A 27,205-nucleotide genomic window follows, 5' to 3' on the forward strand; every position below is an offset into this window, starting at 1 on the left:
ATTTTGCCTCATATGTGAATTTCTCCGACATATCTGAATACCTGACTACCTAGATATGTTCAGGTCCTATCTGCTCACCAGTAGAACTCTTATTAATTTATAACATTCGTCTCATTTCCATATATATATATATATATATATGTGTGTACATTAATGTGTCGGACCCTCCTCCTCCTTTGGAAGGCTCCTGGGGGCCAGTCCCGCGTGGCTTGTTGATCTTACTATCCCTGGCACACATCTGCCTTCTCTGGGTAGACACAGGAATAACTGACAGATGAGTGTGTGCAGAGATGGCTAAAGAATGGAGAAATGGGTGTGGTTGGACAATGGACGAGTGAGTAAATGAGTGATGGGTGTGTGGGTGATGGCTGGAAGAATGAGTGGAGGGATGAACGAGGGCTGGAGGGTGTAGAGGCATGTTCCCTCCTGCAGAATGGTCACAGTCCCTGAGTGCGAGTCCTCAGTGCTCGAGGGATGGGGCACTACCTCCCCCTTGTGTGGCTCATTTTTCCCTTCTCGCCAGGGCGGGACTATGAGTTCAGAAACCCCAGGCTTGATTGTCTACTTTGCAGCTCTCTTAACATACCCGTTCTACGAAAGAACTTCCTCCAGCCTCCACAGGCTGGCCCGCGCCTGTGGCTTCCCAACAGCCCCAGCCCTGGTGCGGACAGGGGGCGGGGCCAGGGCGTGACCTTGCGCAGACCCGGATGCGGCCCCGCCCCTGGCGAACCGGAAGTGAGCGGGCTCTGTGAGAGCACGGGTGAGTCGGGACTGTGGCGGACCTACGGGGATCCTGTGGCATTGAGCGGGCGAGGCTCTTGTGGCTGGGACGGGCAGCCCCAGCGGGCGGTGGAAGCAGCGCCCGGAACAGGAAGGAAGCGGCCGTCTCACCGCGCTTCCGCTTGCGGTTTTGAGCTGGTCGGGGCAGAGCAGGCGAGGCTATCCTGTCATGCATCCGCGTCCGAGGCGTCCAGCGGGTAGGCGGGCTCGGGTTTCTCGGTAGGGGGCCAGGAAGTGAGGTGGTCGGGATCCCAGGCACTGGTGGAGCGGGTCTGGAATGGGCACCTGGGCGGAGGAGGAGCTCGCGGGGAGTGGGTCAGGACTCTGGGGCGGAGGGGCCTGGAGACCGAGGTGCTGGGGCCCCCGGGAACTAGGGAGGTGTAGGTCTGAGGGGGAGGGGCTCGCGGGTCAGGGGGTCCTGAACCCCGGAGAGAGACCCTGCACCAGAGGTGTTCGGGATCCCAGAGGGTGGCATAGGTGGATGGGGTCGGAGTGGAGAGGCGGAGGTCAGAAGTGCTGGGGAAGAGGTGGGAGCCTGGGAAGGGGTGAAGGTCGGAGGGCGCTGTGTGTGGAGGTCGGGCTTGCGCGGGAGTTCGGGATCGGCCATGAGCACCTGAGAGAGGTTTGTAAATGGGGTCAGTTGAAATGCTGCGGCGCAGGGGAGCTGGGAATCTTGAACAGGCCCTCCCTCCTGGGTGTGTGCCAAGGCACCAGAAAGGTGCTTGGGTGTGTTTCGCTTCTGTGTTTCCGTGGATGGGATAGGTCTGGCACCAGAGCAACCTTAGCCGCCCAGCTGGAGGGTTTGGGTGGGAGGGGCCCTGTTGGGGCCACTGGAGGCGGAATTTCTGTTTTTGGCCATGCACCTGAGGTGCCTGCAGGATATGCTCAGTTTTGACTTGGCTGGGCGTTCTGTCAGGAGTGTGACCCAGGAGACCCTAACAGCTGATGCAGATAGCAGTTCTGTCCAGCTGGCCTTGCCAGGCTAGGCTAGGCTGTGGAGAGGGAGGGCTGACTAGTCCATTTCTGAACTACAGTGAGTCACCCACTCCAGGGCCTTGAGTCAGTGCTCCTTCTCTCTCTGAGTAGGGAAAGTATGTCAGAAGAAATTGAAGAAACAAGGAAGCAGCCTTAGGTTTTAGGGACTTTGAGGTATGCAGGAGTAAAGAGCTGGGGGATACAGAGCTGTTGCTCATATCAGGTCTCCAGTAATTGTAAGTTTATCCTGTCTAATGATGACATCCTTTTTTTTTTCCTTTAGTGCTGGAGTTTTTTAACCTGGGGCCTTGAGCATGCTAGGCAAGTGCTCTACTACCTCCCCAGCCTTAAAAACATTTTTTTGAGACAGGGTCTTCTAATTTGTGCAGGCTGGCCTTGAATTTGAAATTCTGCTTCAGCCTCCCCCCTGAGTAGCAGGACTACAGGCATGTGCCACTGTGACTGTTGAAAGCTGACTTTTAATGGGACCTGTTTTTAAAGCATTTTACATTTAGAGTAAACAGACTTGGTGATTCAGACATTTGACCTACCCCATGCAGTAGGTGCTCTGGCATGTGGTTGAATGTGTGCTTCCTTACCAGTGCCTTTAGTGCCCTGAGTCGCACTGTTCCTTGACCTGGGCAACTGATAGCAGCAGACCGAATGCCCATCAGCTTGTCTTTCACTGGTGTCTGTGCCAAGCAAAGCCACTGCTCTCTGCTTAGGCATGAACCCAAAAGTATGTGCTCTGTTATAAGAGGCTTCCTCTGAGTAAGAGTGGGCCTTGTGACATCTACTGTGGCTTCAACAGATGCTTTTTTGCTCCTTTTTGGCTTTTTTCTGAGCTGTCTGCAGCGAAGTTCAGGGAAAGCCGATTCTGAATGGGTGCTTTTACCCCATGTCTTACAGCATTCTTTCCTAGCAGAGTTTTTCACCCTGTTTGTTCAAGGCAGGATTATTTTGTCTCTCCACACTCGGGGGGGGGGGGGCTTTTTTTTTTTTTTTTTTTTTTTTTGCGAGAGAAGTTTGTATTAATGGTGTTTGGTGACAGTCTTATCTTTGAGCAGTAATTTTTTGTAACAGTTTTAATGAAATATAATTTGCATGCCATACCCTCACCCATTCAGAGTGTATAAGTCAGTGGTTTTCATTCTATTCTGAGAGTTGTGTGGCCCTCATCGCTATGCACTTTGGAACTGTGTCATTAATTCAGCAATCCTAGACTGGCTGCTCCTGTTGTCCCAGCTACTCAGGAGGATGCAGGATTGCTTGAGCCCAGCAGTTGGAGGCCAACCTGTGCAACATAGCCAGAAACTCTCTTTATGTTTTTCAAAAGAAACCCTGTGCCCCAGCCATCATTTCCCAGTCTCCCCTTCCTCTAGCCTGGGGCAACCATTATTGTACTTTTTGTCTCTGCAGGTTTGCCAACTCTAGATGTTTCATATAAATGGAATCATATTACTGTATGTGGTCTTTTGTGTCTGGCTTCATTCACATTGTAGCATGTATTATAACTTCATTCCTTTTTGTGGAGGAATGCTATTCCACTTGGTAACTATATCACATTTTATACATCTGTTTGTCTGTTGATGGATTTTGGATTGTTTCCACTTCTTGGCTATTATGAATAATGATGTTGTGAATATTCATGTACAAGTCTTTATATGAACTTGTGCATTGATTTCTTTTGAGTGTATACTTAGAAGTAGAATCTCTATGTCATATGGTAGCTGTTTAACCTTTCCAAGAACTGCCTGTTTTCCATTTCCACCAGGACTGAAGAAGGGTTCTAATTCTCTTATTACTATTTTTTTTTTTTTTGGATGCAGTGTTGGGGATTAAACCCATCCCATCAGGGCCTCACATAGCTAAGCGTATTCTGTACCACTGAACTACATCCCCAACCTCCCCCTGGGGCCCTGCCCCACTTTTTTTTTTTTTTTAATAAGATAGGAATCTCTTTGTCTTGTCCAGGCCAGTATTGAACTCCAAACTCACATGAGCCTCCTGCCTGAGCATTTGGAATGCTGGACCTAGTGGGCTACTGTGCCCAGCTCCTTTATCTGTTATTAAATGGGGGTGTGTATCTTTTCTTATTATGGAATTAAAAGAATTCTTTATATATTCTAGATATATACTTTGAAAATAGATTTCTCTCAGTGAGTCAGTCATCTTTTCACTTATGTCTTAAGCAGAGTTTTAACTTTTGTCCAGTCTGTTTTGTTTTTCTTTATAATTTTGGTGTTACATCTAAGAAACTGTTGTCAAATTTATGGTCTCAAAAAATTAAACCGATTTAAGACATGCATTTATTTACTTACTTATTTATTTGTGCTGGGGATTGTACCCAGCGCTTTGCACATGCTGGGTAAAGGCTGCACCACTGAACTACATCCCCAGGCCTAAATTAACTTTTGTGCATAGTATGAGGTGGGGGTCCAGAGTCTTTCACTTTGGATTAGAAGTTCATTTTCCAGTCAGTTGTTTTTTTGAGCTTTGAAACTTAACATGCTGATAGGATAATAAATGAGTGTAGGTTTCAGCCCATCACTAGCTGCCCTTTTGTTAGTACACATTTGCATTGATGACATTCAACACAGGGACTTAGTACGCGTGCATAACATATCTTAATTCTTTTTTTAACTTGCTCTTTGGGTAGATTTTTGAAGCTGCACCGTGACTATACTTACAATGTAGTAGCCAGAGTGTACTAAGCAATCCACAGGGACTGCAGAAAGAGAAAGAGCAATAGCTGGGTCAGGACCTAGGTAGGAAAGTGAAGGCCAGTCAGGACCACACTCTCTTTCCTGGGTGGAGATCTAAGCGCTGGTTCAGGTTACTCTGCTAGGGCGTTTTGTTTTCCCCACAGTGTGTGCCATGGAGCAGTGTGGTGCCCATTGAGGCTGATGTGTGGTCTTGGGGACTAGGTTGTGTGTTGGTGGACTGGCCAGCATGTGGGCTGAAGTCCTGTTCCCTGTTCAGGAACTGCGTGGTCCCTGGGAGTGCAGTCTGCTTCCTGTGGTCTCCATCTCTGCACACGTCTCTCATGTGGCTCATGTGACAGACAGTACCTACAACACTGGCCTTTCCTCCCAGGCTCATCACGGATCCCTTCAGAGAATGTTTCCCTTAAATCACTTATAAAAACTAACAATAATAGAACTGTATTGTTCTTAGCAGCATTGTGAATTAGAATAAAGAATGGAAAGGTACCAGGATTATAGCAGACAGGAAATGCAACTAAGGCAGTCATTTCTGTTTCCATTAAGAAATGCTGTGTAGTTGTCTTTTGAAACATGTCACTTTTAATTTTTTTAAAATTTTTATTAGTATACATTTGCAATACACAGTGATGACATTCTTCATGGGCAGTTGGTGCATGTGGGTAACATCTAAATTCTTTTTATGCACCCCCCCCCAATCTTTATTAAGTTCCTGTGTTGAGCTTTTTAATTAGTAAGATGAAGATCTTCCTAAAACCTTTTTATGCTGGGGAGGAGTCCTGAGGTACTCTACAAAGCTCTGGAAAGATACATTTGCCCAGAGGGCCTGGCAGCAGATGTCTGTTTTCACCCTTAATCTTTTTATAGACAGAAGCATTCCAAATGTCTGGACACTCGGTATTGGCTTATTGTGTTTTAAGTAGAGTTTTGCAAGCAGGCATTCATCACTTGGGAAGAAAGTGTTGTGTATTGTGAACTTTTTAATGTTCTTTCCCCAGGGTCCTAAGGGTAAAACCACTTTACTGAAAAGGAGTGGGAAGTTGGAGGGAGAAGCACCAACAGTTTTCTGAAAAAATTTTCATTGTTGACAAACAAAAGTCAGGGGCTAGGAATGTAACTCAGTGGTCGAGTGTTTTCTTAGCAAGTACAAGGCCCTGGGTTTTAGGCTGAGCACTAAAAAAAGTTCAATTAAAAACTGAAGCCAAGCTGGTTGTGGTGGCACATGTCTGTAATCCCAGCATTACAGAGGCTGGGGGTCACTGTGAGTTCAAGGCCAGCCTGGACTACATAGCAAGACCCTGTCTCAAAAAAACCAACCAAACAAACAAACAAACTGAAGTCAAAGTTTTAGTGTTGCATCTGTCTTAGAAAAGGAAATTGCAGAAAGCTCGGGAACTAGGGGTAGGAGGCCTTTCTCAGGGGAGTCCTTCACCTCTTTCCCTTGTGTTCTGCATGTGGCAGGAACCACTAGGCCTGATGGTATAAAGCCAGGTGGAAGGTCTCCCCTCCTAGCTTGTGATGCTGGTCTGCAGAAAGATGATCCGATAGGCGTAACTCTTTTCCCTGATGAAACTGAAAGAGGCAGGCAGCTGACTATTGCATCTTCGACTTGGGGTGAATGGAAGTTTTGCTGGCCCCACAGCGCCTCTTGTCCTTTCCAGTGACTAAACCTGTGGTTCCTGGATTTCTGCCTCTAGGCAACTGCCCTATGGAGGACAGTGTGTTGCTCAGGGCAGGAAGCGGCCATGCACACAGTGTAACTTTTCATCTGTGAATGGATGATTGGGACCAGACTGTCTGGTCATGCCTCTCAGTGCTAAGGCTTGTTTATCTGCTCTTTAAAATCTGCCAAAGGCAAATCACAGCCGGGAAATTCTTTTTAGGGGGCTGGTGGGGCTCAATACAGTGGCTTCTGTATGTTTATTTTTATTAAGTTTATTGGTATAGTTTAGATACACATGATGATCACATTCATCATAGGGACTTTGTACCTGAACATAGCGTACCTTGATTCATTTTTTTCCATGTTCCCCTCGCTTCCCTTCAGTCCCTATACCCCTCCTTAGCTATTAGTCCTTTGATAAGAAACAATTGGCTATTTTTTTCCTCACTCTGTGAGTTGTCTCATTATTCTGTTGATCATTTCTTTTGGTGTGCAAAAGCTTTTTAGTAAGATGAGATCCCAGTTGTTGAATCTTTATAATATTTTCCATGTGATTATGTTTTTTTGATTGTTTTGTTTTATTTATTTATTTATTTATTTTCTTTGAGTTAGGGCCTTACTGTGTAGTTCACACTGGCCTTAAACATATTGTGTAGACCAGGTGGGCCCCTAACTCGTGGTGATCCTCCTTCCTCAGCCTCCCCAGTGCTAGGATTATAGGCATGTGCCTCCACGCAGAGTAATAGGTTTTGTTGATAGAGTGTTTTCCTACACTTGTGTGTTCAAGAGTTCTACCTGTTCTTTCTTCCAGCAGATTTAGTGTTTCTGTTTTAATATTGAGGTCTTTGATCCATTTTGATTTTAACATCTGGGAAGTTCTTGTCATGCTTGGGCATCTAGAGGAGGTTCAAGGTGATTCTCATTTGAGGGGCATTGTATAGGTCCTGCCCACCTGGTGGCAGATGGGTCTTCACCTAGAGGAGGAAGCAGGAGTCCCATGTAGAGCTTGAGAGCAGTGCACCATCATCCCTCTCACTGCTCTCTGGGATGTGGCCGTTAGACCTAGGAGACCTAGAATGGAAGCTTGGAAGGAGGTTCTCAGGCTGGGAAGGGCTTTTGTCCAGGAAACACAAGCTGCAAGAGCTGTTGTAGTGCTGGAGGAGGGAGGGTTGGAATTCTTAGTTCAGACTGGGGCACAGCTTTGGTTAGTCTAATTAAAAATTATTTTAATTGGTACATCTCTCAGTTACTTTGTAACCTCAGTGAAATTTTATGATTATTTTCATTCTCTCTGGAAAATGCATCCATTCTTAATAATTGTTTAAAAGCCTTTGAAGGTTTGAAGTTACAAACAGCATCTTACTGGTATCTGCAGATGTGTCATTGTTCTCTATAACAACAAACCTTACAGAACCAACTTAAAGTGCTATGGATAAAGGTGACTGTTTTCTAAGCCTCCTAACATAGGAGGAGTTGCATCTTCTATGCTGTGCATTTGCCCCAAAACATGACAAGGTAGCCCTCTACTAAATGATTTGAAACATTTATTAAATCATTAAAGTACTTGAAATCAAAGGGTGATGTTTATAAAGATTTACAACAAGCTGGGCTCTTAATTCTCAGTTGTTTTTATCCCTACAGCTGTCATTTAGGTTTAGTGATGATGGAAGGGCATTTGGTCATGTGGCTCCTGCCATGTGTTGTGCTGGCATCGTGGTAACCCAGAGCCTCATGCAATCACAGGGTTTGTTTTGGAAGTGACTGTATCTAGAGTGGGTGATGCTGGGTTTAAGGCTGTGTGATACTGGTTGGTTTGACAGCACCCTAATCCTAGCAGCCTAGAGTATAAAATGGTCAGAAAGATGCTATTAAGGCTGCTTGCTTGCTTTTGCTATCTTCTGCTGCTCTGAACTTTTGCCCCTGTGCCATGTACAACCCTGTCTCGGAACCAGCTATGGACTGAAACCTCTACAATGTGTGAGCTTTCTTCCTTTAACTTTGGGTGTCAGGTATTTTATCTCAGCAACAAGAAAAATAACTTAAGATTGGCCACGTGCTGAGCCTCACTGATGTGCTGAACACTGCCCAAGTGGCCAGACTAAGCATCTGCCAGGTAAACTGGCATAGGTGGCTAAGGTCAGGATGTGTTTTTAAAAGATTTACAACAAGCTGAGCTCTTAGTTCTCAGTTGTTTTTATCCCTACAGCTGTCATTTAGGTTTAGTGATGATGGAAGGGCGTTTGGTCATGTGGCTCCTGCCCTCCATGTGTTGCGCTGGCATCGTGGTAACCTGGGCCTGAAGGTGGCTGTGCTTACTCTGTAACCTTGGTGCTGCTCTTTCAGATGTGGAAAGCATCAACAGCCTATGCTGTGTCCATCACCCAGGACGACAGAGGAGCTGACAACTGGGGGACCGACCCTGACTTTGTGGTAGGAGTCACCAGCCTGCCTGTGATTTGCGTTTCTTTGAAAGCGATTTTCCTGTGTTTTGTTCATTTGTGTGTTTGTGTTCACAGTCGTGGGTGTGGGGTTTACTAGTTGTTTTTCTTTCCAGAATGATGTGAGCAAAAAGGAACAGAGATGGGGCTCCAAAACCCTGCAAGGGTCCAGGCACCAGGAACACATCAAGTAAGAGCCTCTGCAATGCTGTCGTGAATGGGGGCCCCTCCGCACACTCAACTAGTGGGTCTTCCGCAGGATGGGAACAGGCCCCAGCAGGGACATCTACTGCTGACAGCTGAAGGGGCCAATCAGGCGTCAGAGTTGCTTTTGCTTATGGTATTGACCTGGTGTTCATACAGCAGATGAATGAATATAAGTCGTGGCACCTAGATTTAATGCATGCTTTTATGTATATGTGCTTACACGTGTAATTGGCCACCAAGTTAAAATGTCCACAATAGACAAGTTTCCTCACTTACAGTTCTGGGACTCCTGCTTCTGCATCTGGTGATTTTCATCAGGGCCCACGGTTGCCTAAGTTCTTTCTCTAAATAGGAGGCTTCTCAACTGTGAGATGTCATTGGATACTTTAGATCTTAAACACCCTCCTTCCTTTGATTATTATTATTACTATTTTTTTCCTCCCTTTTATTATTGTCTGAAAATTATGGTGCTTTGCAGGATTTAGTCACTGGGGTGTTTGAACTGAATTCCAGGCTTTGAGAAAAGCCTAGACTAGGATACAGCGAGCTGTATCATCATTTCTGATCTGGCACTATCTGAAATGCCAGCTCTGGGCAGCTTGTTTTCTCTCAAGAAGCGATGATAAAAGGGCCTTTAAAATCATGCGCAGAGGTTGGTTTTAGGCCACACTGGTCAGGATTGGTTGTCCCTGTCCTGTATTGTAAAGGCAGCACTGCTGACCTGGTGACCTGCTTTGAAACATGGGGAAAGTTCCTGTCTTACTTGGCCACAGTATCTGGTTGAGGAGGATACAGTAAATCACCTGGAACAACAGAGTCTACATGGTGACATTTTAGAATATCACCTTTTATTTTTTGTATTTTTTTAATGAAACAAATTCTTACCATGTTGCTTAGGCTGGACTCAAATTTAGTCTTAAGTGTTGGTCCCTCCTGGGCTTGCCCAGCCCACGTTTCCCACAGAACTGAGTTGAGAAGTCAGAAAGCTAGGAGAGGGGATGAAATGGTCCTGGTAGGAACACCTGCCCCAAGTTGGTTAGGTCATCTGGACCTCTTCTGTTCTTGGTGGCCTCAGCCTGTTGGGCAGGGAATATGGACTGTCTGGGATGGCAGCATCTGGATGAGTTAAGGTTCCATGAGGAAAATGTGGGGATGGGATCGTTTTTGGCACCCTGCGGCTCTTCCCAGAGTTCTGCAGGGGCTCTTCTTCTCTTGCTCATGGAGGGTCAGGTAGTTTCTAGGCCTGGTATGTATTTTAGCCACATTCTTGTGATGATTGTCTTTGTGTTGATGGTGTGGGCCTTGTGTCTTCTGGGCAGAAGGGCTCCATGCCCAGGTAGCTGTTGTGCTGCTCTGGGTTCTCATGGTGACAGCTCTTTCCTGGCTTGCCAGATTTTGACTAAATCTTGTGATGTGCCTCCTGCCTTTCTGTATTTAAAATAAAAAGTGGCTCTTAGGTGATAAATTCTGAATGTCTGTCTGGACAGGTATACAATGCTTGAGTACCTCAAATAAAGACAGACTGTTATAGGTATCCTTGGTGGCCTTGGAGATCTGGAGGAAGGGACCTTGACTTTATCCCCCCTTCTGCCTCCTGATGGTGTTTGTAGGACTTGTGTTCCTAACCCATTTGTCTACTGAAGTTAGCGGCCTTTCTCCAAATGAAATGGAGTTCAAGTTTTAGCTGGGTACCTTTGGGGCGGAGTTGGATGAGACCATGGTGTGCATTTGGTACAGCGTTCCTCCTTCCATCCATTTCTGCGCAAGAACCGCTGAAGTGGGTGCCCCAGCTTCAGGATAGTCAGGAACATACATAGAAGGTAGGCAGTTGATCAGCACCAAAAAAAGAAAGCTTTCAAGTTTGCAGAGGTGATGTTGCCTGTCTTTATTTATCCCATTGCAAAACAAGGATGCACATCCATTTCAGAGTTTTTTTCTTTCTGCTCTTACCTTTCTTCTCAAGCATATACAAGATAAGAGAAAACGTCTTTCAAGAACATCACACTCTCAAGGAGAAGGAACTTCAAACGGGACCAAAAGCCTCCCATGGCTATGGAGGGAAATTCTGCGTAGAACAGTACAGCATGGACAAAGTAAGTGGGCGACAGCTGTCTGTGCTGGGTCCCTGGTTGTGTGGGCTGCTTGTGGTGGGCCATGTAGTCCTTACGTTTTTCCTTAGCTTAAATGTGTCAAGTTGGTTTGTCAGGGGTGAGATCTGTTCACAGTGGGTCTCTGTCAACTGACCCCACCCACTAAACTCTCTGGCTTTTGGAAGTTCCCAGAGGTGCTGGCGAATGGTAGAGAGACCCTAAGGGGAGATTAGCTGGACTTTGTAAATGGGACAAAGTCCAGAAACAACTGAGCTGCAGATGTCCTAGTCAGCACTACCTGTGTTTCCAGCTTATGGCCCAAGTTGTACCATTCCGTAGAGTAACCATACCTGTGGGCCCCTCATCACATCATTCCTGGAAATTGTGCTAGCATGTAGCTGACGTCCCATGTGGCTTTACTGACCTCTGCATGTAGCATCAGCACCAACCAGGTGGCTTCTGTGAGCAGTCAGTGATGGGACCAGGCTGCCAACACCGAGCAGATGCTCATGGCAGCTGCTGATGAGCACAGCCACCTTTATGGCACTGCACATTGTTCCACCTAAGAGCAGGCGAGTGTTGGCTCGAGACAGCTGGCTGGTTTCTCCCTGGAGAATAAACAGTGCAGATAGCAGCACGTCTGTCGTAAAGCAGGGCAGACTTCTGCAGACACCCTTGCAGCAGTGAATTTTCAGGTCTGAGCAACTTGGTGTTGTTCAGACCGGACTGATGTGTTGCCCGCACTGTGGACAGAGGTAAAAGGATCAGCTGGCATTAGATTCTGGTGGGTAATTCCATACCTCTCCTCCTGTTGCATGAATCGAATTAAACATCTGAAGCTGGAGGCTGACTAGGTGCCATCTGCAGGAAAGAGACATGGACATTTGCTGTGTCACTTGTGCTTGTCCCACAGAGATATCCTAATGGTGAAATAGATAGTGTGTGCAAAAGAATCTCCCTGGGGCTCTGGATACGAGTCTGGTAGCCTTTCAGAGCAGCAGAGCAAAGTGGCAGACAGAACCTTCCATCAAGTAGGTGGCTAGGCTTGTGCTCAGTGGAGGTCATGGGGTGTTTGTGCAAAAAGAGGCTGACTATATCGGGCCCCAAGTTAGGGTTAAGGAAAATGATCCCGGTTTATACAGCACAAGTCTGATTTAAAATGATTTCTCTGCTGTTTCTTGGGCTGTGTCTTTTGTTGGCCTGGATCCTGCTTATCCTTGAGCCTCCAACTTGGGCTTTTTCTAGCCGAGAAACTTTCCTAAAGAGCCCATCTCTTCCTTCCGCCTAACTTTCCCACCCTGAGACCCCGCTTCTCCTTCACGCTGGCCTTGGCTTCCCCTTCAGTTGTTGCTGCCACGTTGTGCTGTGGTTTGCAGTGAGACTCTTCTCTGGCCTGGCTTTTCAGGGCCAACACTCATCATTCTCATCTGTGGGTGGCTTGGTGTTGTGCAGGGTGCTCAGGGACATGTGGTGAGTGTGCAGAATCATGCTTTGTGGCTGACACACATACATGCAGGTCCTTACTGGCTCAAAGAATCACTCACTTCTCAGAGGGGCTGATAATAATCCCGCAACGGTGGACCTGGAGATGGTTGTTGCCTCTGCTGCTTCTTAGTGCTACTGTTCTCTGGGCCTACATGTCTAAGAATATTCAGCTTTCATCTCATGTGAGCACCATGAGACCAGCCTATTTTCAGAAAGAACTGACAGTTAACCTGGGAATAAGTGCTTAAACTCTTTGTAACTTGCCCTGTCTAGAACCTGCATAAATAGTAGTGAGGTCCTTCCTTGTGCAAAGAATTGAGGAACTAGTGACAGGCACTGCCAGAATCATATTTTGAGGAAGCACAGGAGCTGTCGGGGCTCTAGTTGTGCCATTGTCTGAGCACATGGCCAACTTCTTCTGGCTTCCTGTTTCTGTGGTCTCTGCTGCTTCTTATACCTCAGCCTTCAGGGTGGAGCTCCACTTGCACAACTGTGTAATAGCAAGTGTGATTGTGCCAGTAGAAGATTAAAGATGCTTTAGGAGCATGTCTGTTTCAGTCAGAAAGCTGTAGCTGTTGCCAAACATGGTGATCATGACTGTCTTTTTAGAGTCATTTTCATGTAACTTTCTGAGTTACATGAAGTTATGCTGAAGAATCCCTTTGTCACAGTGGCCTCTCGCCACTCCCTCACTGACATTTTCTGGTTGAGATCCTAGAGGTCATGCATGGGGTATGTTACGGTTTATGTCGAGATGTCCCCCCAGAGCCTCATGCAATCACAGGGTTTGTTTTGGAAGTGACTGTATCTAGAGTGGGTGATGCTGGGTTTAAGGCTGTGTGATACTGGTTGGTTTGACAGCACCCTAATCCTAGCAGCCTAGAGTATAAAATGGTCAGAAAGATGCTATTAAGGCTGCTTGCTTGCTTTTACTATCTTCTGCTGCTCTGAACTTTTGCCCCTGTGCCATGTACAACCCTGTCTCGGAACCAGCTATGGACTGAAACCTCTACAATGTGTGAGCTTTCTTCCTTTAACTTTGGGTGTCAGGTATTTTATCTCAGCAACAAGAAAAATAACAAGAATGGCCACCTGCCGAGCCTCACTGATGTGCTGAACACTGCCCAAGTGGCCAGACCCAGCATCTACCAGGTAAACTGGCATAGGTGGTTAAGGTCAGGATGTGTACCAATGGGGCGTGGGCATATGTGTTTGGATGTGTGTGTGTCCTTCCCACACCTGTCACTGTGTTGCCTGTCCTTAGCACCCATGGAGCGGTCCTGGGGGACTATGTACTGTGGGATTAGCTCTGGAAGCCTGGGTCTTAACTGTGCTCAAGATCGGGAACCGTTGGGCCCAAGGCAGCATTGTGGTCACACGATCTATCAAGGTGGCTGTACTGGGTAGAAGAATCATAGACACAACCAGAGACACTGTGCTGGTGAAGAGACACAGCTGGGTTCCGAAGAATGTCATTGCTGGAGAGGGCTGCTCTTGAGGCTGGGGTTTGCAGACCTCAAGGTGAAGCATGCCAAAACCCCAGACTCTGCTTCCTTACTTTACTACCTGGTAGACATGTAACATACAGAAGATTCCTGAACCTGTGCTCCCTGTATGATGGGGGCTGACAGTGTTGGTGATTGCGACTCTGGAATGAGCCAGTTTGGGTGACAGCAGCTGGTACCCTGTCTACACTGTATGCATACATCGGTGTTGATTCTGAGTCTGTGTTATTACTAAAATAGACCTTTCTATGCTTTAGTGTATGGACAAAATAAATATTTTTTGTCCTGATTTGTAGTTCTTACAGTATGAAAAAGCCTTTTTTCAAGAGAGTAAATGTATTGCCAGCAATGTCCATGTAAATGGCTCTTAGGAATTGTGTGGTCAGCTGCCATTATCTCTTTTTTCCATGCCCTGTTGCATCCAAAGCTCCACTCTAGGTCAGGCGTTGTGGTGTGAGAGCCCTGCAGCTGCATTGGAGGAACCCTGCACCAGAGACTCAATGGCTCAGGCTGCAGTTTCTCCCGGGATTCTGGCCATGGGTGCATGGAGGAAATGCCTGCACCTGGGTTGTTAATGTTGTGCTAGGCGTGAGTCTGTGATATTTTATTTTTGGACTCTCTTCCAGTCAGCTGTTGGCCATGAATATCAGTTGAAACTTGCTAAGCACTGCTCTCAAGTCGACTCGGTCCGGGGTTTTGGAGGCAAGTTTGGTGTCCAGATGGACAGAGTTGACCAGGTGAGTGATGGGCACAAGAAGTGACCCCGAGTTCTGCTGAGCACAGTGCCTTCCACCCCAGATGGTGCTGGTGCTATGTGTGTCCTTTGGGTCACTCGTAGCAGTGTGCTGGGAGGGATGTCTAGAGAAGAGCCGAGGCCTCTTCCCCTGGGGTGCTCTGAGAGGCTGAGCCAGCTGGGTGAGAAAGGGGGGTAGTAGCATGTAAAGAAAGGCCTTTCTCACATGGGCTTAGAGATCCCTGTGTTGCTGTCTACTTACCAGATGGACTGGGGTCCTTCTTTAAGTGCCCTGGGCATAGGACACCCTTAAATTTATTGCCTAAGAATGTGCCAATGGGGACCACTCCCACCCATTTCCCTTCCTATATATCACTGTGGCAAGTGCTGCTCAGAGTTCTTCCTGTGGAGCCCTCCTTTTCAGGGCTGCAGGCTGGGTCCAGATGTTCTGGCAGGCTCAAGCTTGAGCCTGTTCTGATTCCCTTTGGATCAGGGCCATTAGCCCCTTCCTTCATTTTGTTTCATGGCAGGCAGAGGCCTGGATGTGGACAGGCCTCAGTCTGTGTTCCGACTTTTTGACATCCTAGCTGTCTTGGAATTTCTATTCCAAGTGAAATGGGAGTCATGGTAATCCCTCACTCATGGGGCTGGGTGGAAAGCAGAGCAGATAGTGTGCCCATATGCCCACCATGGTGCCTGGCTCCTGCTGCTGCTGTTGTTATTAGTATTCATTTTGTTCTTAGGATAGCTTATTTGAAGAATGCGTTCCTGTGTGGCATAGAGAATTGTTCGAGATGGGCAGTATATGGCTACAATACATTAGCTGAGCCTGATGTGCAGCAGCCTTCTGGGGAGGAAGCCACGTTGCCCTGGATGTGCTTGACTGTGGTGCCTGCCAGACTGTGAAAGTGGTTTTTTTGTTTTTTTTTTTTTTGTTTTTGTGTGTGTGTGTGTGTGTGTGTGTGTGTGTGTGTTTTAACCAGCAGTACTCCAGATTGAACCCACAGCCTTGCACACTCTAAGCAAGCACTCAACTACAGAGCTGTACTCCCTTCCCATTTATTCATGCATTCATTCATTGATTGTTTAAGAAGGCAGCATTTCATCTTCACGCTGGCAGACTGTTGGATCTTGATACCAGGGGACTGGTGCAGGATAATTCCACAAAAGCAACTCCTGAGTTTACAGAGAGCATAGTATACAATTTAAAAGTGGGCAATACAAAGCAAGTAACAAAATGTTACATACTTGGCTACATGCCCTGAGTTGTATTGTGACAGGTAGACTAGCCTGGACCAGATACAAAGGAATTGTTTATCGTAATATAGAAACACTCTGGGCACAAGAGGAGTGGTCCTTTACTGGGTGAGCATAGGTAAAGGAAGCCCTTTTTATCACATGTGGATTTCCAGATTATCAGACTGGTTTCGGAAGCAAATTTGGTGTTCAGTCCGAGCGGCAGGACTCCTCCACTGTGGGACTCCTGAATATAAGGAAAGACTGGCCATGCACGAATCCCACCAAGGCACAGTCCCCACCTCCTGCCTCTTCCCACACTCCCTTGCGGTACAGCCACTTCCAGCACAGGCTTCAGGGTTCACCTCGGTGCTCTAGCAGGCTCTCCTGCTCACCAGCTGTCAGACCATTGGGCATCCTCAACCCACTGAAACTAAGTTCCCGTTTATCCCATTCTCTTTTTTCCCCCTTTTGACCTTTCAGAGGAAAGTTGGGGTAGAAATTATAGTTCGCAGGTTTCTGGGGTGGTCTTCTAACAACCTTCTGCGTGTTTGCTTGCTTTTGACCACGACTTCTTGGGTCATCGTGCCAGGCCTTGTTGCCTCTGAGGTTAGGAAAGAGAGGTTTTAGTTCCAGCACCTCTGACCCTTCCATCAGAGGGTTCGTAGCAGTGAGGGCTGAGAAATGCGTGTTCTGTGTGATTTCTGTGTTTCATTGTAGCAGTGGTGCTTTTCAGACAGGGGTGGGTAGTTTTGTTTGTTCTGATTTTTTTGCTTGTAACACCACCCACGTGTAGGATCTTCACATGTAGCCACACAGTGTGTACACACAGCTGGAAAGTAACCTTTCTGGGGCCACACACTGGAATTCCAGATAGTTGACGCATATTCCTTAGAGCAGTCACACTTTCCATCAAAGTTCTCCAACTGAGGCCTTGGTTACTAGAACCTGGACCCATCACCGGCTGAACGATGATGTCCAGCAGTGAAGGGCAGAGTGTGGGCTTTGAGCGCAGTATTAGGACCTGCGCAGTGCTTGGGTGTAGGGTGGTGAACGCACTGGGCCTGACCCTGCAGACTGCATGGAGAGAGCCTTCGAGTCTCAGCGGCATTGAGACTGCATGACAGTGTGACTTCCATGTGGATGTGTGTTGCTGCAGCAGACATATTTGGCTGGTAGAATGTCCACATGGAGTATTTTCTTTCTTTTAAAAAGCAAGAAAACAAACTGCGACTGAGCCTGTATTTAGTGCTGGGTAGAGTGGTTGCATAGGAAACAGATGAGCGTAAGCCCTGTGGTTGGTGTGGAAAACTGTGCTAGTGAAGTGTCCCATCGCAAAGGCCTCCTGTGCCCCTTTCTTGGCTTATTTCTTGCCAGCCTGCTGCCCGTCTCCGCCCTTTCCCCAGGAGAATGCCAGAAGCATGCCCACGCCTATCCTGCTCCCTGCCTGTGCACTAGACATTGTGGTCAGACGCAACTTGCCTGTTCCGGAAAGCCTGTGTTGTGGCGGTTCTTGGTTCTTTCTGCCAGGGTGCATTTTCTTGGGCTGTTTGAGCCCTATCTGCATGCACCTGCGATCATCTCGGACCGGGCCTGTCCTCTGCCTCAGAGTAAATCTTGTATTTTGTCACCTCCAGACTATTCCAAAGGATTCAGTGTCAAGGAGAGGGTGCAGAAAGATCAGATGGATAAAGTAAGGCTGTCCAGCTCCAGATGTGGAACTTTCTGCCCGCAGGCCCAGGGATTCCTGCAGCCCCCACTCTGTGTCAGTTGCTGTTTGTAGCTACCATCAGGTAGGCACTGTGCTCGTGGTTCTGGCCATCTACCCACTCAGCTGGCATATGTCACTACGGCAGCAGTGGACTGGCTCCCAGTCGAGGTCTGAACTAGCCAGTCTTGAGTGCTTGGCCATAGCATGGCAGTGAGGGAGCTGTCACTGGATCATACTGCTGTTTGAACTTTGATTATGAATGGTAAATCAGACTGGGAATTGAGTTAATGTGAGACCACTTGTAGGGTCATCCTGCCCTTGGCTGTAGTGGTGGGTGGCATGGTGGAGCCTTAGAGCTCTGTTCCTATACAGCTTGTGGCTGACCTCACAGCCTCTCCTCGGGCACTTCCCCATGTCACCAGGGTCCATGGGAGAACCCTGGGGCACACCGCACAGGCCGAGGGGTCTGGAGAAAGGACTAGTCACAGCCCAGTTCTGAAGAGCTGGGAAGAGTTTGTTAGGAAAGTCAGGGCTAAGAGAGTGCAGAGCAGAGGGCACAGCATATATTTCGGTGTGGGGGATTGAGGGATCACTGCAGGGCTGGAGAAGGGAGCCGCACAAACCATGTGAGGTCCTCAAGTTGTTCAAGGGACTCTGGAGCCCTGGATGGGCTTAGCAGGCAGAGGACAAGAGTGGCATCTGCCCTGAGTAGCCCCTGTCTGCATCGTGGGAGATGGTCTAAGGTTGCTGTGAAGAGGTGGCCCCAGAGGCCTGAACAAGGTATTGTCTTAGGCTGGAATTGCAATGGGAGATGCATCTGATGTTATAGATGTAAAGGTGGCAAGTGGCTGGGCTGGGGTTTGTCTTCAAGGGCCCAGGAGGAGGGAGGAGCCAAGTGGCCAGTGGGGTGACTGTGGAGCTGGAGAATTTGGATGAGCATGTGTGGTAAGTGCTTGTGATGCCTGAAGTTCGTCCAGTTTAGGGCTGCGCCTGTCTGATGGAAGTGTCAGGTCAGAGGATGCTGGGCAAGGAGGCTCCTCGAGGTGGCAGCAGGGAACTCCAGGAAGTATCTGGTGGCTGGGGCCCCTGGTTTAGGAGGACGGAAGGAGCTAATGAGTGAGAGAGTCAGAAGTTGTGGCTTGGCGGTTGGGAGTTGAGGAAGTTTCTGTCTCTTGTCTGTGGTTGATGCCAGTGGTAACCAATGACTGCTGGGCTTGTAAACGCCGTGGAAGTAAGCATGCGAGGCTGGCATTGCCTCTTGTAACCCTATGCGTGAGGCATCATGATTCCCCCTTGGAACTGTTGTGCTGTCATGGAGCCTGGTGCTTTCTAAGTGAGGCCACTGGCCAGGGCCCAGGCTTTGCTATGAGGCCGTCCTAAAAATATGATGGGTCGCTGAGGACTCGAGTCTGCAGTTGTCTCTGTGGTGATGGAGATCAATGTGAGGCCAGTGACCTTCTGTTTTGGAAATGCCCAGCCTGTCCTGTCTTGGACAAGGTTGGCTGTAATAGGCATGAGGGGATCAAGGGCAAGAGTAGTTGCTCTTGTGAATCTTGGAGCCAGGCCAGACAGGACAAGGAGGATGGAGCAAGGTTTATATGGGTAGGAAGGTGGCAAGTGCGAGAGGCTGTGGTCTGTAGGCAGTCACAGGCTGGAGTGTAGCTCAGTGGGAGGATGCCTGCGTCCCACGTATAGACTGGCTTCCCTTTCCAGCATGCAGAGCAGAGGTGGGTCTTGGTGACGGAGTCACTGTGAGGAAGGCTGAGCACAGGGATGGTGTGGGAGGTGATATGGATGGGGAGTGGATGTGGACAGAGAGATGCCCCTGCCTGAGCAGCAAGCCAGAGGCCTCCACTGCAGGAACTGGGATGAGAGGACTGGAGCCACCCTCCCAAAGCAGAGGGCAGGAACCAGGGCAGTGATCTCACTGCTACCCTGAGGCTACAGGGCAGGCAGGAGTCACCTGGACAGCTGGGCAGGGATTGTTCTAGAAAAGGTGGCAGACTGTCCAAGGTCAGTAGGTTTGGGAAAAGGGAAAGGTTTAGTCAGGAAAGCTGAGCAGCCAAAGCTTAGACTCAGCAGAGATAAGTCTAGGCCAAAGGCCCTTAAGAGCTATACAGCTAGATCTGTTGGGCATGGCGGCTAGGAGGACAGGTGACTGCTCTGGCCAAGGCGGGAGTCCTTTGGGGTGGGCTTTTTGGCTCCCCTGTGAAAGGATAGGCACAGGGGAGGGTGGATGTGAGCCAGATTCCTTTCTGGTCTCCTTTGGGCAGCTGGAGCCATCTGTGCCTGTGCCGCAGGGAAGTGTGGTTTTGCTACCTCGAGGGGCTGCCTCTTTGGGCTGCACTCTAGTGTGCCATGTGGGGAAGCAGTGAGCATCCTGAGCTGGAGCACAGTGCTCCCATCAGCAGTGGTGCAGCTCTCAAAGGAACTGGGGAAGGTCATTAGTTTCTAAGAACCCCATCAGCCTGTGCTAGGTCCTGCGGTTTAGGGCCTGATGTCACAGCGGTTTCCCTGGGGTGTAGCTGAGAGCCCAGTTGAAATAAAGTGGTGGCATCCCAATTACAGAGCCACGTGGAACATCTGGCCAGGCAGGCCTGTGTGTCCTGAGGACCTGTCCCCACACAGCAGAGGTTTGTAGGCAGGGCGGGGGCAGGCTTGATCAGGCTTGAGCAGCACAGAGGTGGCTTGTCCCTGAGCAGATGGCTGTGACACTGACTAATGGTCAGCAGTGTGTGTGGCTGTACCTCCGCGAATCTGCAGAACACAGGGGCAGAACTTAGGCTGCCTGGTCTGTTGAGGGATCTGGGGAGGCTGTAGCATTTCCGCAGGTAGGGAGGGGCAGAGGAGCACACTTCTGATTTCTTTTTCCTTCTCTGCAGAGTGCGTCGACCTTTGAAGGTGTGGCACAGGTATCGTCTGCCTACTAGAAGACTGTCCCTGTTCAAGCTGGTGAGTGTCACCCACACAGCCAAAGCGCTATTTGGTCTTCTCTGGAGGAAAGTCTAGGGAAAATCCCAGGAGGAAAAGCAAGGTTGGAGAAACAGCCAGGAGCAGAGGGACATGTGTGACTGCCCCCATAACCCTGCCCCCTACATTGCAGGGACCCTGGAGACACAGTTAACCCCTCTTTGCTTCGGAAAGTAACTCTCACAACAGAGCCTACACCAGAGTCCCTGTGAATGGGGGTCCACTTAAAATTGGGAAGCAGAGGCCCACTTTTGCTCACTTCAGAGGAAATACCTGCCAGTAGGTGGCCTGTGCCCAGAACCCCAGCACTCTGAGAGCCTGAGGCAGGAGAATTGCAAGTTCAAGTGCTGTCTTGGCAACTCAGTGAGAACTGTCACAAGAAACATTACACAATGAAAGAGCCCTGGGCTCAAGTCTCAGTGGGGTGAGGGGGCGGGGAGAGGAGAAGAAGGAGGGGAGTGGAGCTCAGAGTTACTGTAGCTCCGCTGCAGGTGCCTTGGATCACTTCCCGATTCTGTGGTCCCAGACCACCTTGGCACTTTGAAAGTCATTGAGGACCACAGAGAGCCTCCATGGACCTGGATGTGTTTATTGGTATGTATTCTAAATTAAAATGGAGGAAAGTTTTCAATTCATGTAAAAATAAAACTATGGTAAGTCTGCTTATTAAGTTTGCTTTTAAAAAAACTACTGTGAGTTCCAGAATAAGAAAATTTAGGGGAATGACATCATTTTATGTTTTTCTAAATCCCATTACTAGAGGATGGTGGATTGGGGTCTCATATCTGCTCCCACATTTTGTCTGTGGCAGTGGCCAGATTGCTTCTACAGTTAAGGTAAACTGGACACAGGTGGACCAGCAGGTGGGAAGGGAGGGCCCTTGGTGACCTTGGGGTCACTATGGTGTTCTGTATTTTGCCTGGTGCGTGTGGGCCATCTTTCCTTAAAGGCTAGTTCTGCATCCTGGGAAGCTTCCCCAGAGTGACAACATCATGCTGCAGCCATTAAAAAAACAGTAGACCTACAGATTATCCTTGTTGTCCTGCGATTGATCCCTTTCATTATACTATTGAAGAAAATCACATTTGTTCTCCATCTCCTTGGTGCAGTCTTTAAGTGACAATGCTCACTCTGGCACCTACTAATTTCCTAGAACTCTTTAATTCTGCTTGAAAGCATTAATTTTCCTGTGGGTAACAAATACTGCTATAAGTTTTGACATTTGACAGAATGATTTGATTCATTTACTTTGGAGGAAGTGTCTGCCAGATCCCCAAATCTGCATAACCAGAGTTTGTCTGCCACTTGTTATCTTAGGGAAAATCATGTTCCATAAGAAAACCGTTTAGCTAGTGCAGAGAGGCTGTTCTCTGAGATGCACAGGAGTGCTTTATGACTATCCCATTTCTGCCACACGAAACACCCAAAATGCATATGTAAAGGTCAAAATCTGCTGAAAATCAGTATCTTTTTTTTAAACTTCTTTAACAACAATAGACTTGCATCTTTTCTTAAGGATGCCTGCTTCTTTGTTTTTTCAGCATGTGGTGGCAAGTAATGTGATGATGGGTTATGTAAAAGTATTCCAGCAGGGCTGTGCTGGTTCACACCAGTAGTCCTAGCTACCGGGAAGCCTGAAGCAGGAGGATCAAAAGTTTGAGGCCAGTTTAGGCTACTTAATGAGACCGTCTCAACAAAGCAAATAAAAATGACTGAGGATGTAGCTCAGAGCTCTGGAGTTCACTTCCCATCATCTCAGAAAAGAATACGTGGGAAGCTAAGGTTCAGACACAAGTGCTGCTACATACAGTGTAGAGAGCTGGCCCAGTTGGCAGGCTGAGCACAGTGGGGTGGGAGAAGTGTGAGCTCTTGGTGGGGCCAACTGTTGCTGCAGAAGGTCACCCTGCTTGGGCTTTCAGCCCAGGGAAGTGTTCCGAGGTGCTGTGAGGCAGACGCCCTCTTTCCTTCCTCTACAGCGAGCCAGCAAAGCCAGCAACATGAGGGCAAAGTTTGAAAATCTCACTAAAGAGAGAAGGCAGGAGGACAGGTGGAAGCGGAGAGAGCACAGTGGATGGCCAAGGAAAGGCAGGAGCAGGAGGAGGCTCGAAGGAAGCTGGAGGTGGAGACAGAGAAGCTGGCCCAGCGCGTGAGCATGCGTGGCCAAGGGGGTGCTCGTGCTTGCGGTGGCTGCCACTTTGCTCCGCATTCCCAGAAGTTCTCAGTAGAAAGTGTTTTCCACTCAAAGAGTCAGCCACACAGGCTGGCAGGGGTCGGCCAAACCCATCTGCCAAGGTGGCCTGCCCTGACCTCTGGGGCTGGTCTGCCACTTTTCCCTGTGGTCTGCACACTTTGACTAGAAGAAGAGGTTACAGAGGCCGTGGAGGTTGGACAGAGTGCAAGGACTCTCTTTCCAGGATTTTTTGGCGGGCTTTGGCTCTGCTCTGCCACCTGCTCATCAGGAGCCACGGCTGACAGCCTGGCTGGTTCTCTTGGGTAGTTGAGCAGTCGAGGCTGAAATAATGTACACGAAGCTGCTGGGCCAAGTGAGGTTCTGGATGTTTTCTCCTTACAGCAGTGCTTGGGTTCCAAGAATCCCCAGCGGGAGGAGGTCGGTGTGCAGAGGCAGGGGTGCTGGGAACGGAGGCATTAATGAACAAGACCCGATTTGCCTTAGTACAGGCAGGCACGTGATGGGAAGCAGAGGTTCGTGACAACACTGTTTTCCTGTTCTTAGTGACTAGAAACACCTAATGACCTCTCCTTCATAGTTTCTATAAAATAAGGTGTTTGTTTGTTGTTCTTTGTCACAGAACACCCGAATACACACAGGCACTCTTTACTTGCTGTCTCGTCTTTTTTTCACGTAATTGGGGCCTTCCTTATTTCATGACTGGATTTTAATCTCTGTCATCTGGGACACAACAGTTTGACCTGCTTGCTTGAGAGGAGAGATTCGAGTAGGGTAGTTATTGTTTAGCCCCTTTCTTTGCAGGTTGCTTGCTGAGTCCTTTTCTGTTTACAGGCCCCCCTCCTCCCCAGGAGTGTGCTGAGTCTCAGGTGGACCCCCTCCGTTACTTAGGAGCACCCCAGACAGGTTGGCACAGTGCGTCCTGGCAGGAGAAGCCTATGTGTCAATCCACACTGTCTGGTGGCTGCTGTTGAGGAGGCTTCTCACCCAGCTGGGTTTGGGAAGGGCTGGAGGTAGGCCCTTCGGCCTGCAGCTGTGTTTGTGAAGTGATCCAGTTACCCTGCAGCCAGGGGCCTGGGTGCTGAGGCTGGTGGGCCCAGTCCTGCCCTTCACGGCTGCCCGGGACTCAGGCCTTGGGTTTTGAACCTGTGTAGGATTCCAGGTGACAAATGCTTGCAGGTCAGGCTAGTCCACAGCTATGCAGAGACCTGTCGAGGACCAGGCCTGCTTTGCTTTCCAACAAAATGAGACAGTTTCGTTGTCCCATGGGGGAGGTGTGCCATGGGCACCTGGGGTTCAGATTATGCCTCTACGGTTCCCTGGCTGTGTGTCCTCCACAGTCCTCCCTGGAGCATGCAGGCCATCAGTGTGTTTCCTGTGGCTGCCATTTCAGGTCACCCTCACTGAGCTTGAAACAACACATTCTTCACTTGTGGCACTCAGGAATCCCCAGAGGTGTCAGAGGGGCTGCATTCCTTTGCAGGCTCTGTGTGTCTGTCCTTTTTCTAGCTTTTAGAGGCCCTTGCGTTTCTTGGCTCGTGTGACTCCAGACTCTGCTTCCATCCTCACATGTCTTGACTGCCTGTCACACTCCTCCTTGTCTTATGAGGACCTCGTGATGACATTGGGCCGACCATGGAATCAGAGCAGGGGGCATTATTTGTCTACTGCATTGTATCCATGACGGCCAAAGAGTCACACTTTCCTCCCACTCATAATATAGTCCCCTCACGTCATGGTCCCTGAGAACCTTAGTCCACTACAGCATCAACTCATCATCTATATCCCCTCAGTGAGTGAGGACTCCACAGCGAACTATAGGCCAGCGCCAGCACTGCAATTGTGCCTAGTGCCCAGTGAAGTGCATCTTCCAGGCGTGGCACCGCGAAGTGCTGCAGGCCGCCGAGGTCTTTCCTCTCAAGGTGGTCTGCTGACTGCATGACTTTCCTTTGCTGCAGCAGCTCCTTCTCTAGGATGTGTGACACTGTCTGCTGTTGCATCAGGCCCATTCTTCAGGCTAAGGTACCTTCCTTTTCTGAGTTGCTGGTGTCATCGAGACGGTCATGACCTTCTGGTTGCTATTTTTCTATTGCAGGAGCAAGCCAGAGCCAAAAAGGAAACACCCCCTGAGTCCCCCACTCCTCATTCAGCTGAGGAGAGGCAGCCTTCCAGCCCCATCTATGAGGTGGGTGTTTTTGTTTGGTTCGTGAAGGAGTCTTGAACCTTTTGCAGTGCCCGTGTGGATGTTTGACGTGCTGTGCTCTGTGCCCACACTGGGCTTGTGGTGTGGCAGGGTTCAGGGATGGCATCCTTGGAGTGAGGCATCCTCCCCGTTGCCCTTCTTTACCTTTCTGCACCTCCCTGCAGTCAGACTGCCAGCTGAGGAGTGGGTCACTGTCTCCCTACAGCCCTGGGTAAGTCGCTGGATGCCAAATGCTCAGTCACATTGGTTTTGTTGGTCTTCTTTCACAAGCCTGTGTGTGTTGAGCTGGCTGCACTTCTTTATGGGAACCAGCCTCCTTTGGCACTGAGGCGCCACCACCAGTGTCACTCCTGTGGCTCTGATGGTGTGTTCCCAGACACCTCCCTTCTGTGCCACATTGGTGCCTCTCACAGACCTGCGATCTTGCTTTGTCCCTCAGATGCTAACCTGCCTGACAGCTCCTGGCTCCCCCTCCACTGTGGCCCTTGTCCTGTTTCCTGTTTCCCCCATAGCCACTCTGGGCTGCACATTTACTCTTTTATCTAAATAGCACTTTGTGTCAGTGAATTGCAACTGCTGAGGACTCAAGACACAGGGAGGTTACAGACCCGTGAAAGCTATGGAGATGCACAGGGCCGGGCCTGGGTATTCCTGGTCTTACTCCCAAATCCAGAGAAAGCCAGGCCTCCCAGCAGCATCCTGCAAGTGCCATTCCTGACCACTTGCCTTGTTTTTTGTGACCCACAGAGGGCACCTGGTCAGAAACATTGGAGCCAATGTTAATGTGTGCTTCAGGATGCCTGTTAGAACTCAGAAGTCATATGGTTTTTTTTTATTTAAAAAATTTTTTAGTCACGCAGTTTTAAATTATAAGGTGTGTATTTTCTCTGAGTACCTTTGTCTTTGAACATGGTTCTTTTGGTGGTTCCCTTGCCTCACTCTGTGCAGAGGATTTGGTTAGAAGACAAGAAGCTGCTGGCTGGTGCTGATAGGCAGCACTGGACAGGACAGAAACCTGAGACCTAAAATACAAACAGGCTAATTTGAACTCAGGATGGAATGACTCGAGCCCTGGGGATGCAGTTTGGGGAGTGTATGGTTCCTGGTGAGGAGAGTGGACTTCAGTCCCTTCAGGATTTGGGAGTGTTGGGGGTAATAAGGACTGGGGCTCCCTGGATGAGAGGTCAGTCAGGACTTTGAACTGATGCCTTCCTGACTAGTGTCCTTTTCCTCAATCCCAGCCGAAGCTAGGAAATAAGTCCCCATGTGTTAGGTGGCATTGACAGTGTAGCTGTAAACTTTGTAGGTGCCAGCCAGGCCACAGGATATGTCCATTTGTTCCTTTTCAGGATGCAGCCTCCTTGAACGCAGAGGTCCTGCAAGTGAAAGTGAGCCCTAGCATGTGTACAGTGCAGAGGCCACAAACTACCTTCCCACAGGCCAGCAGTTAGCAGAGCCTGGGCTATGATCCGGAAGCCATCTAGGACACCACCAAACCCTCTGGCCACTATCAAGCAGGTACTGTGCCCACGCTCCCATGCCCTTCCTGGGAATGGGGCTCTCTGAGAGATCCCACCCAGCTTCTCTGTTCAAAAGCTGAGAAGCTGCAAGAATCCATTAACAATGACAAATGTGCTCAGAACCAACACGGGGCCTGCTTAGCTCTAGTCTCCAGAAAAGAAAATCCAAATATTTTAAAGGATAAGAAATCAGTTGAACAATTAAAACTATTGTTGATTTCAGGTTTGCACAGGAAATGCAATGATCCTGGAATACGTTTCATACTAAGAAGCTGTGATAGAGTAATGGTTTGAACCAAGAGGACAGAGGGGCTCTGCCTGGCCAGCAATGGGAGAACACAAAAGTCAAAAAAAGAATAATGAAAACAATTGATTAAAACAAATTGAAATCTAGGAGCTTACTACATACAGTGAAGGAGAGAGAGAAGAAGAGAGAGAGGAGAGAGACCCAGAATAAAAAAATATATACACGCATTTTCTGAAACTCCAGATTTCCTCTGCACAAGGCTTGCACACTGTGTATTACTTCCAGGAATGGATATGAGCTCCCATCCCTCAAGGGACTCACCAATACAGTGGCATCTAGGTATAGATTTTACTTGTGCTGGTCTTATGAGCCACACTGAGAAATTTTCTTATGCTTAGGATCTTTTCAATGAACTTCCAGGTACACCAAAAAAGTTTTTTCAAGGGTTCTTCTATTCTTTCCTGAGCTATTTGTATCCTAGAGACAGTAGCGTTTTCTGTAATAAAGCTGCAAATATATTTTTCCACCTTC

General features: G+C 48.6%; 1 protein-coding gene across 1 annotated transcript; it reads left to right on the plus strand.

Moving 5' to 3' along the window:
• Nucleotides 1–1,131: 1,131 nt before the first annotated feature.
• LOC111757938 (src substrate cortactin-like) lies at nucleotides 1,132–27,205 on the plus strand. Its single transcript, XM_063230030.1, has 8 exons — nucleotides 1,132–1,402; nucleotides 8,485–8,571; nucleotides 8,696–8,769; nucleotides 10,750–10,879; nucleotides 13,412–13,513; nucleotides 14,493–14,603; nucleotides 20,429–20,498; nucleotides 26,257–27,205. The coding sequence occupies exons 1-7, from the start codon at nucleotides 1,262–1,264 to the stop codon at nucleotides 20,474–20,476; spliced, it is 693 nt and encodes a 230-aa protein (XP_063086100.1). The 5' UTR covers nucleotides 1,132–1,261; the 3' UTR covers nucleotides 20,477–20,498; nucleotides 26,257–27,205.

The sequence above is a fragment of the Cavia porcellus genome, unplaced genomic scaffold (genome assembly GCF_034190915.1).
Source record: "Cavia porcellus strain 051 isolate PalLab524CR breed Dunkin Hartley unplaced genomic scaffold, mCavPor4.1 scaffold_18, whole genome shotgun sequence".
NCBI lineage: Eukaryota > Metazoa > Chordata > Mammalia > Rodentia > Caviidae > Cavia > Cavia porcellus.

Coding starts and splice junctions, on each gene's coding strand:
- LOC111757938 (XM_063230030.1), top strand. CDS start 1,262: ATGGGGTCGGAGTGGAGAGGCGGAGGTCAGAAGTGCTGGGGAAGAGGT. Junction 1,403..8,484: donor GCCATGAGCACCTGAGAGAG/GTTTGTAAATGG, acceptor CTGCTCTTTCAG/ATGTGGAAAGCATCAACAGC. Junction 8,572..8,695: donor GGACCGACCCTGACTTTGTG/GTAGGAGTCACC, acceptor TTTTCTTTCCAG/AATGATGTGAGCAAAAAGGA.